Source organism: Chrysemys picta, chromosome 25 (assembly GCF_011386835.1).
Source record: "Chrysemys picta bellii isolate R12L10 chromosome 25, ASM1138683v2, whole genome shotgun sequence".
NCBI lineage: Eukaryota > Metazoa > Chordata > Testudines > Emydidae > Chrysemys > Chrysemys picta.
Window position 1 is genome coordinate 811272 of NC_088815.1, and position 16713 is coordinate 827984.

Genomic DNA, 16713 nt, shown 5'->3' on the forward strand with positions numbered 1-16713 from the left:
CAAGGAACTGGAGCTGCGGTCGGACCGCCCCGCCCTTTATCACCTTGGACAGGAGCATGAGGCGAGTCAGGGCGCATGCACAGACCAATGGACATTACTTTCAAATTTTCCAACTCTGGGCACATGGTGTGCATCCCACAGTGGAATACAGATAGGAACCATACATCTTGAAGAACCTCCAGTTACAGGTAAGTAACTTCCTCTTCAGTACCAGGAAAACTGGTTGAAACTCTAGTAAAGAACAGAATTATCATAAATACTGATGAACACAATTTATTGGGGAAGAGTCCACACAGCTTTTTGTAAAGGGAAATCATGTTTCACTAATCTATTAGAATTATTTTAGAGAGTCAACAAACGGGGACAAAGGTGATCCAGTCAATATAGTGTACGTGGCCTTTGCTAAGGTCCCATACCAAAGACTCTTAAGCAAAGTGAATGGTAATGGGATAAAAGGAAAGGTCCTCTCCTGGATCTGTAACTGGTTAAAAGACAGGAAACAAACTATAGGAATAAATAGTCAGTTTTCACAATGGAGAAAGATAAACAGTGGGGTCCCCCAAAAATCTGTACTGGGACCTGTGCTGCTCAACATATTTATATATGATCTGGAAAAGGAGGTGGCAAAATTTGCAGACAGTACAAAGTTACTCAAGATAGTTAAGCCCAAAGTTGACTGCAAAGTGTTACAAAGGGATCTCAGTAAACCAGGTGACTGGGTAACAAAATCAGGGCTGGCTCTAGGTTTTTTGCCACCCCAAGCAAAAGACTTTTGGCTGCCCCCACCCCAGACCTGGGCTCTCACCCCCTCCCCCCACACCAGTGCCCCCTGCTGCCCCAGCCCATGGCTCTCTCTCCCCACCCCCGCACCCCCTGTTGCCCCAGCGCTGGGCTCTCCCCCCACTCCACCCTGCCAGTGCTGACTCTGCCCGCTTCTCCCTCGCCTCCAGCCAGTCCGGCACTGGCATGGTCAGGGTAAGCAGCAAGGCTCCCGGGCCGCGCCTCAGCCCAGGGTCCTTCCAGCCAGGGCTCCCGCCTCCGGGACTGGCCAGGACCCAGGAGGGCAGAGCTGGGGGACCGCCCTGGCAGGGGGCTGAGGAGCTGGGGCAGGGTAGCCCCAGAGGGAGTGAAGACCCAGAGAGCGGGATGTGGGCCCACACGGCAGCGCCCTGCCCTCTATGGCCCTGCTGCTGCTGCTGCTGCTGCTGCTTCTGGCCACCCTGCCGCAGTCCCTGGGCGGCTCGGGCCGCTTCGCCCAGCCCCGGCTGTGGCACGGCCACCCTGTGGCACCTGCAGGTGGCTTCATGTGCCCAGCGGGGCGGCCCCCAGCCTGTGCATCCCGCGCTCGGAGCCTGCCTGGCTCAGCCACAAGGTGCGGGCACTGCTCCCCCGCGGCGCGAACCGCAGCGGCCCCAGGGCACCCCCCGTGCACGACGCACTGCTACTGCCAGGGCCGGCTCTAGGCTTTTGCCTCCCGAAGCAAAAAAAAAGATGGCTGGAATGCCACCCCTGAAAATGTGCCACCCCAAGCACGTGCTTGGTTTGCTGGTGACTAGAGTCGGCCCTGGACAACATGATAGATGAAATGCGGTGTTGATCAATATAAAGTAAAGCACATTGGAAAATATAATCCCAGCTATATATACAAAATGATTGGGTCTAAATTAGCTGCTACCACTTTAGAAAGAGCTCTTAGAATCATCGTGGATAGTTCTCTGAAAACATCCATTCGATGTGCAGCAAAAAAGTGAACAATGTTAGGGAACATTAGGAAAGGGATAGATAATAAAACAGAAAATATCATAATGCCACTCTATAAATCCATGGTAAACCCACACCTTGAACACTGCTTGCAGATCTGACTGCCCCATCTCAAAAAGAGTATATTAGAATTGGGAGAAGTGCAACAAAATGATTAGGGGGATGGAACAGCTTCCATATGAGCAGAGATTAGAAAGACTGGGATTGTTCAGCTTGGAAAAGAGATGACCAGGGATGGATGGGGGGGGCGGGGGGGGGGGGAATATGATAGAGGTCTATAAAGTGACTAAGGAAGTGTTATTTACCCCTTCATATAACACAAGAACCAGGGATCATCCAATGAAATTAATAGGCAGCAGTTTAAAACAAACAAAAGAAAGCACTTTGTCCCACAATTCACGATCAACTTGTGGAACTCATTTCCATGGGATGTTGTGAAGGCCAAAACTATAACTGGATTAATAGATAAATTCATGGGGATACGTTCATCAGTGGCTATTAGCGAAGATTCATAGGATTCATAGATTCTAGGACTGGAAGGGACCTCGAGAGGTCATCGAGTCCAGTCCCCTGCCCTCATGGCAGTACCAAATACTGTCTAGACCATCCCTGATAGACATTTATCTAACCTACTCTTAAATATCTCCAGAGATGGAGATTCCACAACCTCCCTAGGCAATTTATTCCAGTGTTTAACCACCCTGACAGTTAGGAACTTTTTCCTAATGTCCAACCTAAATCTCCCTTGCTGCAGTTTAAGCCCATTGCTTCTTGTTCTATCCTTAGAGACTAAGGTGAACAAGTTTTCTCCCTCCTCCTTATGACACCCTTTTAGATACCTGAAAACTGCTATCATGTCCCCTCTGTCTTCTCTTTTTCAAACTAAACAAACCCAATTCTTTCAACCTTCCTTCATAGATCATGTTCTCAAGCCCTTTAATCATTCTTGTTGCTCTTCTCTGGACCCTCTCCAATTTCTCCACATCTTCCTTGAAATGCGGTGCCCAGAACTGGACACAATACTCCAGTTGAGGCCTAACCAGCGCAGAGTAGAGCAGAAGAATGACTTCTCGTGTCTTGCTCACAACACACCTGTTAATACATCCCAGAATCATGTTTGCTTTTTTTGCAACAGCATCACACTGTTGACTCATATTTAGCTTGTGGTCCACTATAACCCCTAGATCCCTTTCTGCCGTACTCCTTCCTAGACAGTCTCTTCCCATTCTGTATGTGTGAAACTGATTTTTCCTTCCTAAGTGGAGCACTTTGCATTTGTCTTTATTAAACTTCATCCTGTTTAACTCAGCCCATTTCTCCAATTTGTCCAGATCATTTTGAATTATGACCCTGTCCTCCAGATGGTCAAGGACAAATCCCCATGATCTGAGTGTCCCTAAACCTCCAACTGCTAGAAGCTTGGACTGGACAGCAGAGGATGGATCACTCAAGAATTGCCCTGTTCTGCTCATTCCCTCCCTCTGAACTATCTGGTACTAGCCACTGTTGGAAGACAGGCTACTGGGCTCCATTGGTCTGACCCAGTATGACTGTTCTTGTGAACTCACAGGCGATGAAGTTGAAACTCATTCCAAGTTCTTCCCTGCCATGGCACCTTGGGCTAGGCTCATATGCCGGCTGGTCACTGAGGGATATTCAAACTTTATTGGTTGTTTTTTACTGGACGCAGATCATGTGATATGATTCCAGTCCCTGATTGGATGACTGTAAGGAACACTGGTTTCTGGTGAGGAAACTGTTCACGAATCATATGTCCCACTGCATGGATCCTTGCCCGTTCCTGCCAGGTTGCCAACTTTGTAACGGCTGACAACCAGAATCCCCCGCTCCACCTCTTCCCTCAAGGCTCCACCCTTGCTCTGCTTCTTCCCCTAAGGCCTAGCCCCCTGTTCGCTTCTCTCCCCTCTCCCCCGTCACTTGCTGCTCTCCCCACACCCCATTCCTTGTAGCTGAATCCTCTCCACTTCCCTCCCCCGCCCCCAGCTGGATTCCCTCTGCTCCGGAGCTGCAGCCTGATCGGACACTGCCAAGTCCCCTTTTCGACTGGGCTTTTCGAAAACCAGACACCTGGCAACCATCCCTGCTGCGTGGGTCCCCTGTGGGTCATTCTGTGGGTGTTTGCATGTCCCCACTACGTGGGTCCTCACCAGTCCCTCACCGTGGCCTCCTAGATCTACTCCAAAAGTACCGTATATACTCGTTCATAAGCCGAATTTTTTTAGTAAAAAAGGGAAGCACCAGAGAAGGGGGTCGGCTTATGAACGGGTATAGAGAGGGAGAGGTGGGACGCAGCCCCTCCCCCCAACAGAGGGAGCAAGGAGAGGCAGCAGAGACAGAAGGGAAGAGGCAGGGCCAGCGTCTCTCCGCTTCTGGCCACGCTGCTCTCCCCCCAGCCTCTGAAGCAGCTGCAGCTCCGGGGCTGGCAGGCAGCAGCTGTGCCGCTCAGCCCCGCCCCCCCAGAGCAGGCAGCAGCCGTGCCGCTCAGCCCCGCCCCCCAGAGCAGGCAGCGGCCGTGCCGCTCAGCCCCGCCCCCCAGAGCAGGCTGCGGCCGTGCCGCTCGGCCCCGCCCCCCAGAGCAGGCTGCGGCCGTGCCGCTCGGCCCCGCCCCCCAGAGCAGGCTGCGGCCGTGCCGCTCAGCCCCGCCCCCCAGAGCAGGCAGCGGCCGTGCCGCTCAGCCCCGCCCCCCAGAGCAGGCAGCGGCCGTGCCGCTCGGCCCCGCCCCCCAGAGCAGGCTGCGGCCGTGCCGCTCGGCCCCGCCCCCCAGAGCAGGCAGTGGCCGTGCCGCTCGGCCCCGCCCCCCAGAGCAGGCTGCGGCCGTGCCGCTCGGCCCCGCCCCCCAGAGCAGGTTGCGGCCGTGCCGCTCGGCCCCGCCCCCCAGAGCAGGCTGCGGCCGTGCCGCTCGGCCCCGCCCCCCAGAGCAGGCTGCGGCCGTGCCGCTCGGCCCCGCCCCCCAGAGCAGGCAGCGGCCGTGCCGCTCGGCCCCGCCCCCCAGAGCAGGCAGCGGCCGTGCCGCTCGGCCCCGCCCCCCAGAGCAGGCAGCGGCCGTGCCGCTCGGCCCCGCCCCCCAGAGCAGGCTGCGGCCGTGCCGCTCGGCCCCGCCCCCCAGAGCAGGCAGTGGCCGTGCCGCTCGGCCCCGCCCCCCAGAGCAGGCTGTGGCCGTGCCGCCCGGCCCGTTGGAACATATTGCGGGCGTGCCGGTCTGGCCCACCGGAGCAGGCTGCAGCCGTGCTGCCTGCCGGAGCAGCTCCAGCCAGGTCAGAGACATCCTCCCCTGGCCCTCCCCAGATAAGGTGGGAAGGGATGGGATGAGGAGAGTGGGGGGGGTCCCGGGCTAGAGGTGGGGTCATGTGGGGGGTGGTCACAGGGGTTACTGCAGAAAGGGATCTAGGGGTTATAGTGGACCACAAGCTAAATATGAGTCAACAGTGTGATGCTGTTGCAAAAAAAGCAAACATGATTCTGGGATGCATTAACAGGTGTGTTGTGAGCAAGACACGAGAAGTCATTCTTCCGCTCTACTCTGCTCTGGTTAGGCCTCAGCTGGAGTATTGTGTCCAGTTCTGGGCGCCGCATTTTAAAAAAGATGTGGAGAAATTGGAAAGGGTCCAAAGAAGAGCAACAAGAATGATTAAAGGTCTTGAGAACATGACCTATGAAGGAAGGCTGAAAGAATTGGGTTTGTTTAGTTTGGAAAAGAGAAGACTGAGAGGGGACATGATAGCAGTTTACAGGTATCTAAAAGGGTGTCATAAGGAGGAGAGAGAAAACTTGTTCACCTTAGCCTCTAAGGATAGAACCAGAAACAATGGGTTTAAATTGCAGCAAGGGAGGTCTAGGTTGGACATTAGGAAAAAGTTCCTAACTGTCAGGGTGGTTAAACACTGGAATAAATTGCCGAGGGAGGTTGTGGAATCTCCGTCTCTGGAGATATTTAAGAGTAGGTTAGATAAATGTCTATCAGGGATGGTCTAGACAGTATTTGGTCCTGCCATGCGGGCAGGGGACTGGACTCGATGACCTCTCGAGGTCCCTTCCAGTCCTATAATCTATGAATCTATGAATCTATGACTCCAAGCTTCTCACCCCCCAAAAATGTCCCCACCAGTTGCTGTCTCAGCCCGTCAGGATAAGGAGCTGGCACGCCGGGACACTTTGTTTACTTACATTTACCGCCGTGCCTGCGGACGCTCGAGGTAAACAAACCATCTCGGCCCACCAGCAGCTTATCCTGATGGCCCGGGAGCCAAAGTTTGCTGACCCCTGAATTATAGGGTTGGCTTATGAACAGGTTATAAAAATTTTCCATTTTTACTTATCCATCTTGGGGGTGGGGTCGGCTTATAAACGAACCGGCTTATGATCGAGTATATACGGTAATTTAAAATATGCTCCATCTGTGGCATTCCAGGCAATGGCCTCACTCTCTGGGGCAGTCAGCGGGCAGGGCCATGGGTGTATGCTCTGCTGAAATGAATCCATCCCCACCCCCAGTGAAGGCTGCTGGGGCAGGTTTGCAGCACCCACTTGCCTCTGTCTGCACCCATGGCTGGAGTGAGGAAGTTTGCAGAGCTCACACAAGGTCTCTTCTGCCTTTCAGACTGTGGGAGCCGCCCCACCATGCAGACAGCCCACAGAATCGTGGGTGGCACCGAGGCCTCCAGAGGGGAGTTCCCGTGGCAAGTCAGCCTGAGGGAGAACAACGAACACTTCTGTGGTGCAACTATCCTCACTGAGAAGTGGCTGGTGTCTGCAGCTCACTGCTTCAATGAGTATGGCCCCGGCCATGGCACCTTCCCTGACCCCCTTCCCATGGGCAGAGCCGAGATCAGGGAAGGGAACAGGTTGAGAAGCCCTCTATCCCAGTGCTTCTCAACCTGTTTGCCATTGTGGGTCGCATATGCGGTTCTCTCTCTCTTATGGGGGCTGCATCCACACACTATATATACTACCTGTACGGCCCTGAGGATGGCTCATGGGATTGGGCCGCAAGCAGCCCGCGGGTTGAGAAGCACTGCTCTAGCTCCATATTCAGCCTCTTGCCACATCTCAGCTGGGATCCTGCTTCCTGCTGTACTGGCTAGGCAGGGCTGGATTTCCTATTCGGCACAGTAGGCACGTGCCGATGGGTGCCAGTGTTCTAGGGGCACTTTACCTCTCTAAAACTGTGTGCTGAGCCTAGGAGTGCGTAAGGTGTAAATCCAGCCCTGGGCCTAGGGCTACGGCCCGACTCCAGCCATTCTGAGCCCATGCAGCCTGGCACCTCAGCACCACGGGGACGCACTGTGCCATGAGGGCAGGGTACTGGGACATGGTGGGGCATTTGTCACAATGGCTGTGGCTCAGCTCAGGTCAAGGCCCAGCAGCCTCTGCTACTGCCATGCCTCACCTTTGACACACACAGCGACTGTGCAGGGGCAGCCTGGAAGGGATCACACATGTCTGTGCATTTCAGGTTTCAGGACCCAGCAGTCTGGGCCGCCTACATGGGAACCATCTCCCTCAGCGGCTCAGACAGCAGCACCGTGAAAGCTGGCGTGGGCCGCATCATCCCACACCCCTCCTACAACACCGACACCGCGGACTTCGACGTGGCTGTGCTGGAGCTCGACAGCCCGGTGCCCTTTAACAAGTATATCCAGCCTGCGTGCTTGCCAGGCCCCGGGCACCGCTTCCCGGCCGGCAGGAAGTGCCTCATCTCTGGCTGGGGCTATCTCAAGGAAGACTTCTGTAAGCCTTGGGGTGGGGCACCCAAGAACAGCAGGGAAGAGGAGAGGGTGGGGACTCCTGAGAAGGGCCAGAGGTAGGGGGAATCCAAGAAAAGCCAGGGGCCCACCCTGAGCAGGGCCGGGGGTGGGGAGGAAGGGGGCACAGCCCAAGAAGGACTGGCAGGACCCTGAGAAGGGCTGTGGGTGTGTGGGAATCCTGAGGGGGGAGGAGGAGGTACACCCTGTGAAGGGCCAGGGGAGAGGGTGCACATAGGGTGCCAACTTCCTAATTGCACTAAATGGAACACCCTTTCCCTGCCCCTTCTCTGAGGCCCTGCCCTTGCTCTCTCCATCCTGCCTCCCTCCGTCCCTCACTCTCCCCCACCCTCACTCACTTTCAGCAGGCTTGGGCAGAAGGTTGGAATGGTGGGGGGGTGAGGGCTCCAGCTGGGGGTGTGGGCTCTGGGGTGGGGCCAGGGATGAGGGGTCTCAGGCCTGGGGCAGGAGGTTGGGGTGTTGGGGGGGTGCGAGCTCTGGGAGGGAGTTTGGGTGCGGGAGGGGACTCTGGGCTGGGGTAGGGGGTTGGGATGTGGGAGGGGATTCAGGGTGTGGGGTCCCGGCGGCACTTACAGCAGCTCTCAGGAAGCGGCCCTGTTAGGATTCCTTCCCCACTCTGAACTCTGGGGTACAGATGTGGGGACCTGCATGAAAGACCCCCTAAGCTTATTTTTACCAGCTTAGGTTAAAAACTTTCCCAAGGCACAAATTTTCCCTTGCCTTGAACAGTATGCTGCCACCACCAAGTGATTTAGACAAAGAATCAGGGAAAGGACCACTTGGAGTCCTGTCCCCCCAAGCCCTGCACCCCCCTTTCCTGGGGAAGGCTTGAGAATAATATCCTCAACAATTGGTACAGACTCAAACCCTTGGATCTTAAGAACAATGAAAAATCAATCGGGTTCTTAAAAGAAGAATTAAAGAAAAGGTAAAAGAATTATCTCTGTAAAATCAGGATGGTAAGTACTTTACAGAATAACAAAAGATTCAAAAACACAGAGGATTTCCCCTCTAGGCAAAACTTTAAAGTTACAAAAACAGGGATAAACCTCCCTCTTAGCACAGGGAAAATTCACAAGCTAAAACAAAAGGTAACTTAATGCCTTTCTTTGCTATTACTTACTATTTCTGCAATGTTAGATGCTTAGCTTAGATATGGCTTAGGGAGATGTATTTTCCCTGCCCCTGGTTCCTTGTTGACTCAGGGAGACACCGACAAGAAACCTTCCCCAAAGATTTGAAAGTATCTTCTCCCGTTATTGGTCCTTTTGGTCAGGTGCCACCCAGGTTTTCTGAGTTTCTTAACCCTTTACAGGTAAAAGAGGAATTAACCCTTTACAGGGTAAAGAGGGATTTTATGCTACCCGTAGCTGTATGTTTATAACAGGCCCTAAGGTCCCTGCAGCCCCAAAGCACATGGACGGCCAGGGAGACTCCACGTGCTGCCCGCAGGCACCACCCCCCACAGCTCCCATTGGTCACAGTTTGGTCCAGTGGGAGTTGTGGAGCTGGCACTAGGGGCGGGGCAGTGCACGGAGCCATCCTGGCCACCCATGCGCCATGGGGCCGCAGGGACCTGGTGGCCGCTTCTTGGCAGCTGCGTGGAGCTAGGGCAGGCAGGGAGCCTGCCTTAGCCCCGGACCCCTGCTGTGCTGCCAACCGAATTTTTAACGGCCTGGTCAGCGGTGCCGACCGGAGCCACCAGGGTCCCTTTTTGACTGGGCATTCCGGTCGAAAACTGGACACCTGACAACCCTAGATACACACACTGTGCAGGGCAGGGGGAGAGGGAAGCACACCCTGAGAAGAGCTGAGGAGACCCTGTGAAGGGCAGGGGCGGGAGGGGGCACACCCTGAGAAGAGCTGGGGGAGACTCTGTGAAGGGTGGGGGGCAGGAGGGGCCACACCCAAGAAGGGCTGGGAGGCGTTTTATTGTGCAGAAGCACCGGCGGGTTCCGCAGTCTGCCCAACCACGGGGTTGTAGTGTTTGGCCGCTGTGCTGGCAGCTCCCAATCCAGTCGCTCGGTGTGCGGCTGGTCTGGGGCTGATTCTGCAGGGAAGAGGGGCCCATGGGCTCGGGGCTATTGGCCCAACAGGCAGATCGAGTTTATTGCCTTGTCTCTTCCCACGAGTGGTGAAACCAGAGACCTTGCAGAAGGCGACAGTGGAACTGCTGGACCAGGCCCTGTGCACCAGCCTGTACAGCCACACCCTCACTGACAGGATGATGTGCGCCGGCTACCTGGAGGGGAAGATCGACTCCTGCCAGGTGAGGAGGGGCCTCTCTCAGCACCGGGCAGTGATGTTGTGGGTGTCAACTCCCAGGGCAGGGGCTCATTCCCTTCCAGTCACACACTCAGCCCCTGCAAGCGGCCCATTACAGACCCCTGCCCAGCTAAAGGCTCTGGCACTTGTTACACTAGCCAGCTGCATCTGTACGCCCTGATGGGATGAGCTCTGAGCAGCCACCGGTGCCCTCCTTTGCAAGGGCTGGATGAACACACAGGCAAAGTAGGCATGTGCCTAGGGTCCACATTCCTGGGCGAAGCCTCAAAAGGTTGCAATGCCACTAAGAACATAAGAACGGCCATACTGGGTCAGACCAAAGGTCCAGCCAGCCCAGTATCCTGTCTTCCAACAGTGGCCAATACCAGGTGCCCCAGAGGGAGTGAACCTAACAGGTAATGATCAAGTGATCTCTCTCCTGCCATCCATCTCCACCCTCTGGCAAACAGAGGCTAGGGACACCATTCCTTACCCATCCTGGCTAATAGCCATTAATGGACTTAACCTCCATGAATTTATCCAGTTCTCTTTTAAACCCTGTTATAGTCCTAGCCTTCACAACCTCCTCAGGCAAGGAGTTCCACAAGTTGACTGTGTGCTGTGTGAAGAAGAACTTCCTTTTATTTGTTTTAAATCTGCTGCCCATTAATTTCATTTGGTGACCCGTAGCTCTTATATTATGGGAACAAGTAAATAACTTTTCCTTATTCACTTTCTCCACACCACTCATGATTTTATAGACCTCTATCATATCCCCCCTTAGTCTCCTCTTTTCCAAGCTGAAAAGTCCTACCCTCTTTAATCTCTCCTCATATGGGACCCGTTCCAAACCCCTAATCATTTTAGTTGCCCTTCTCTGAACCTTTTCTAATGCCAGTATATCTTTTGTGAGATGAGGAGACCACATCTGTACACAGTATTCAAGAAATGGGCGTACCATGGATTTATATAAGGGCAATAAGATAGGGAAAAAAAGAGAATCCAGGGAACTACAGACTCGCTTCAGTCCCTGGCAAAATCCTCAAGGAATCAATTCTGAAGCACTTGGAGAAGAGGAAGGTGATCAGGAACAGTCAACATGGATTCACCAAGGGCAAGTCATGCCTGACCAACCTGATTGCCTTCTATGATGAGATAACTGGCTCTGTGAATATGGGGAAAGCAGTGGACGTGATATATCTTTACTTTAGCAAAGCTTTTGATACAGTCTCCCACAGTATTCTTGCCAACAAGTTAAAAAAGTATGGATTGGATGAATGTACTATAAGGTGGATAGAAAGCTCACTAGATTGTCAGGCTCAACGGGTAGTGATCAACGGCTCGATGTTTAGTTGGCAGTCAGTATCAAGCGGAGTGCCCAGGGGTTGGTCCTGGGACCGGTTCTGTTCAACATCTTTATTAATGATCTGGATGATGGGATTAATTGCACCCTCAGCAAGTTTGCAGATGATACTAAGCTGGGGGGAGAAGTAGATACGCTGGAGGGTAGGGATAGGGTCCAGAGTGACTAGACAAATTGGAGGACTGGGCCAAAAGAAATCTGATGAGGTTCAACAAGGACAAGTGCAGCGTCCAGCACTTAGGAAGGAAGAATCCCATGCACTGCTGCAGTTCTGCAGAAAAGGACCTGGGGATTACAGTGGATGAGAAGCTGGACATGAGTCAGCAGTGTCCCCTTGTTGCCAAGAAGGCCAATGGCATACTGGGCTGTATTAGTGGGATCACTGCCAGCAGATCAAGGAAAGTGATTTTTCCCCTCTATTCGGCACTGGTGAGGCCACACCTGGAGTATTGTGTCCAGTTTTGGTCCCCCCACTACAGAAGAGATGTGGACAAATTGGAGAGAGTCCAGCGGAGGGCAATGAAAATGATTATGGGGCTGGGGCACATGACTTATGAAGAGAGGCTGAGGGAACTATTGATTTAGTTGGGGATTGGTCCTGTTTTGAGCAGGAGGTTGGATTAGATGACCTCCTGAGGTCCCTTCCAACCCTGATATTCTATGATTCTATGAAAACATGAAAATCCATTAAGGGAAAATGCCCTTTAATTCTGCAGCAAACCCCTCAGCCTGGGCACGGCAAACTGCCCAGCCCACTCCTGCAGCCTGGCCCGCCCACAGTCACAGTCCACCCGCAAGCCCACAGCCAGCCCTGCCCTCCTTGGAACAGCCTAGAGGAAGATAGAGCTTTGCAGCACTGGATAACTTTGAGAGGCTCTCAGATACCATGAGGATGGGTGCAGTGTCACAGCCTAGATGGGCTGCAAAAGACTTGAGGTTGGAACGTAATCTTTGTTACTTAGTAGCTTGAGAGCTCCAGATGCATCTGCCCAGCAATCACACAACAGGGCCAAAGATCAAATCTGAAACCTTCGTGCAAAGGGATGAAACAGCGTCTCTTTCACGTCAGCACGTGGCGAAGAGGAAAGCCTCAGACATGTGCTCTGTATACAGCCCAGATGAGTAACAGCCGTAGCCCAGAAGGAGCACTGGGCCCAGTGAGGAAAATGAAGGTTGACCTAAGACTTGATGGTCAGTCTCATTAATAAGGAGACTGTTAAGAGCTGGAAGCTATTGGCCTAGGTCACTGGAAAGATAATTTCCCCCTTGATGTGCAGCAAGGGCTCAGATTTAAGGCTGGCCACCTGAGAGGCCACTCCACAGCTAAGTGTCTCCACCAGGGCCGGCTCTAGGTTTTTTGCCACCCCAAGCAAAAAAAATTTTGGCTGCCCCCCACCCCAGTCCTGGGTTCTCACCCCACCCCCAACACCACCAGTGCCCTCCCCCAGCTGCACCCCCTGCCGCCCCAGCCCTGGGCTCTCTCCCCCCCCACCCGCACCCCCTGCCGCCCCAGCCCTAGGCTCCCCTCCACCAGTGCTGACTGTCCACTCCCCCCTCGCCTCCAGCCAGTCCAGCACTGGCAGGATCAGGGTAAGCAGTAAGGCTCCCGGGCCGCGCCTCAGCCCAGGGTCCCTCCAGCCAGGGCTCCCGCCTCCAGGACCAGCCGGGACCCGGGAGGGCAGAGCTGGGGGACCGCCCCAGCAGGGGGCTGAGGAGCCAGGGCAGGGTAGCCCAAGAGGGAGTGAAGCCCCGGAGAGCGGGATGTGGGCCCACACGGCAGCACCCCGCCCTCTATGGCCCCGCTGCTGCTTCTGGCCGCCCTGCTGCAGTCCCTGGGAGGCTCGGGTCGCTTCACCCAGCCCCAGCGCTCGGGGGCGGCCACCCTGCGGCATCTGCAGGTGACTCCCTGTGCCCCACGGGACAGCCCCCAGCCCGAGTGTCGGCCGCTCAGAGCCTGCCCGGCCCAGCAACAAGGTGCGGGTGCTGCTCCTCCACGGCGCAAACCACACCGGCCCCAGGGCACCCCCCCACTCACGACGCACTGCTGCTGCCAGGGCCGGCTCTAGGCTTTTGCCGTCTGAAGAAGAAGAGAAAAAAAAAAAAGCTGGCCGGAATGCCGCCTCTGAAAACGTGCCGCCCCAAGCACATGCTTGGTTTGCTGGTGCCTAGAGCTGGCCCTGGTCTCCACTAGTTACATTCACTTAATGTGTTTCATCCAGGCAGATCCCCAAAACATTACAGATTTCGGATCCTTCACCCACCCCTGAAATGCAGCCAGCTGTGGGGTGGTACACAGAAACTCGTTAGCAGCACACAGCAATGCTGCACACCAGGTTAGAACACAGAGTGACGTGTAGGGAGGCGGAGTGCATGGTGCCCAGTTTGGAGTTGGCCGCTGACTCCAGTGATGCATGCTCTTTGTCTCTTGCAGGGTGACTCTGGTGGCCCCTTGGTTTGTGAAGAGCCATCTGGCAAGTTTTTCCTGGCCGGTATAGTAAGCTGGGGAATTGGCTGTGCTGAAGCCAAGCGGCCTGGAGTCTACGCCCGAGTGACCCAACTCCGAGACTGGATCCTTGATGCTATCTCCACCTTCCCCATACCCACAGCCCTCACTGTCCCAACGACACTTTCTAGCACAAACGACGATGCTGCCACCATGGAAGGGATCAGCAACAGCACCACGAGCAAACACAGACCTGTGTCCACCACCTTATCAGTGCCTGCTGCCAGCAAGCCAGCTACTGCTTCCCGTCCGCAAGGTGCTGGGAGGGTCGGGCTGTCTAGTTACAATGATCTTCCCAGGCCTGAAGTTCAGGGCTCTGCCTTTCCACTGAATTGAAACAGCCTTTTCTATTGTGTCCAGCGTGGCCCACATGAGCCTCAAACACAACGCGCAGCCTCTGCTGGGAAGTGCCCTGATCTCCTGAGTCCCAACAGTGGCCTTCCCCAGCATCTCAGTTGCACATGCAGTTTTGTGCACACTTTGCACTCTGAAGATCAGGCGCTTCACAGCTTGAAGCTGCAGGTGTGTTGGGATCTTGGCAGTGTTACTGCCAGTCCTTACCTGGGGAAACACCAGGAATTCTCTCCATGCCCTGAGCACAGTGGCTGAGGTAGCATAATTGCACATGGCTGTGCTTGCTCCCAAGGCCCTCACTGTCCTTTGCCACTCAAAGATCTCCTGGCAGTTCAAAGCCTACTTCTGCACCCAAAGAGAGTCCTGCAGCCCCACACCAGCCAGGGAGCAGGGCAAGCTCCGGAAGCCAGCCTGTGTTTGACAGCTCATGCCACCTGGTTCTTGGCCACCCATCAGACGGGCTCTGAGGGAGGAGGTAGATTTTGGGTGTTCCTTCAGTTTCGGGCATTTGGTGGAGGCTCATGGGTATGAGGGGTCACTGGAGTTCAGGCCCCAGTGACTCTAAGCCCCATCCCAGCACGCTGCCACTGAGAACGAAGGGGCTTGAGGGTCCTGGTGAAAGCTGGCGGAAGCCCTGGAGATGACCATGGGTGGCTATACCTGCGCACCTCCTGGGGGAGTGGGGCACCTGTTGGTGGAAATAGCAAGCTTGGCAGGAAGGACTTAGATAAATGTCCCTGACTTGGCCCTGAGCTGTTACCAGCCAGCAGGGGTCAGGGCTCCCTCCTTACCCATCTCCAGAGGCAGCGAAAATACTGATGGGCTGTGCTTTGGCTTCTGTTTAGAGTGCGGAGGGCGACCTGGGCTTTCAAAACCCAGCAAGATCGTGGGAGGTATCGAGGCTTCCAAAGGAGAAATCCCCTGGCAGGTCAGCCTGAAGGAGGGGTCGAGGCACTTTTGTGGGGCCACTGTCATTGGGGAGCGCTGGTTGCTGTCGGCAGCTCACTGCTTCAATCAGTAAGAGCCCATCTCCTCTTGAAAGCTCTGTATGTTGTGTTGTTCCAGTTTCTGCAGCCCCAGCCACACTGCATCATCTGGGGCTGGTGAGAGCTTTTGTTACCGAGTGGTCATGAGGTGAGAGGCAAAGTATTGTCATGGATCAGAAACAAGGAATAGGAATCCATCACCAATGTTCACCATGGCAGACGGTGAACAGCAGGTGCTTCAAGGTACCGTACTAGGTCCCAGGGTGTTTCAATACATTTACTAATGATGCAGGAAGGGGGTTGAGTAGTGAGGAATTAAAATTTGCAGTTATTGCCGTGAGTCAGGACCAGAGAGGACGTGAGGAACTTCAGAGTGCTCGAACCAAGCTAGAGGAAAGGGCAACACAATGTTAGGATGCATAAGGAATGAGATGAAAGAGAATACAAAAACGATTACAATGCTACTATAAAAATCAATGAGCGACCCCATCTGGAAACTGTACTGCACTGTCACTCCATCTCAAAAAGGATAGTACAGAATTAGAAAGGATTCAGCCAACGGCAACAAAACTGGAAAAACTCTCCTAGGATCAGAGGTTGAAGAGACTGAGACTGTTTGCCTTAGAGAGGAGACTAGAAGAAGGGACACGATAAGAGTCTATAAAAATAATGAATCGTGTAGAAATATGTCAGGAGCATCTGTTCTCCCTGTCTCACAGCACAAGGCCAAGAGTAGTCTCCTTTCAACTGAAAAGTACAAACCCGATGAAGGGAAATGCTTTTACCCCTACATACACAGAATTAGACTGTGGAACTTAGTGTCACTGGATGTCATTGAGGTCTAGAACTGAGTAAGATTTAAAGAGGGACTGGACTTTTATATCATGGACAACAAGAATAGTCAGAGTTACAATAGTTAATGCAAACAACAAGAATATTGGAGGGAAATGAAACCTTGTGTTTCAGGGTTTAAACCAGTCTCTGTCAGGGTTTAGACTGGGACCCTCATGGGGGGCAGCGTGGGTTTCTTGCACCTTCCTCTGAAACACCTGGCGCTGGCTAGTCAGAGACAGGACACTGGGCTGGACAGCCTTTGGGCCCGACCCAGGCCAGCCCTTCCTCTGTACCTGCATCTCAGCATGTGGCGAGAGCAGCCCCACTAGCCAAGGAGAGGTCACCCAAAAGCAAGAGCCTCCTTTCACAAGAGGACATTAACCAGCAAGGTTCTGTCCACGCAGAACAGCACATTGCAGGCCCTGAAACTTATTGACCCTCATAAGATGCTTAAGTTTTAGCTGTTCTGAATTCACAGTGTGTGTCCATGTGGCGGGGGGGCACTGTGCACTTGCAGGACAAAGCTGGAATATCTGAAAGCCTACCTAGGTACCACATCCTTAACTGGCGCAGACGGCAACGCGGTGAAAGTCAGTATAAAGAAAGTGGTGCAGCATCCCTCCTACAACCCCATCATCCTGGACTTTGACGTGGCTGTGCTAGAACTGGCCAGCCCCCTTCGTTTCAACAAGTTCATCCAACCCGTGTGCCTCCCGTTAGCTGTGCAGAAGTTTCCCGTTGGCAAAAAGTGCATGATTTCTGGATGGGGAAACGTCAGAGAAGGCAACAGTGAGTAATGGGGGGAGGAATAGCTCAGTGATTTGAGCGTTGGCCTGCTAAACCCAGGGTTGTGAGTTCAATCCT

General features: G+C 54.1%; 1 protein-coding gene across 1 annotated transcript in view; it reads left to right on the plus strand.

Annotated features, from left to right (window-relative positions):
* TMPRSS9 (transmembrane serine protease 9) overlaps positions 1-16713 on the plus strand; it is a 49575-nt gene that overhangs the window by 25802 nt on the left and 7060 nt on the right. The window contains exons 7-12 of the mRNA XM_065578212.1: positions 6380-6551; positions 7235-7509; positions 9677-9813; positions 13604-13931; positions 14875-15046; positions 16367-16638. Of these exons, the coding sequence (XP_065434284.1) occupies positions 6380-6551; positions 7235-7509; positions 9677-9813; positions 13604-13931; positions 14875-15046; positions 16367-16638 (1356 nt within the window). The remainder of the gene's footprint in view (positions 1-6379; positions 6552-7234; positions 7510-9676; positions 9814-13603; positions 13932-14874; positions 15047-16366; positions 16639-16713) is intronic.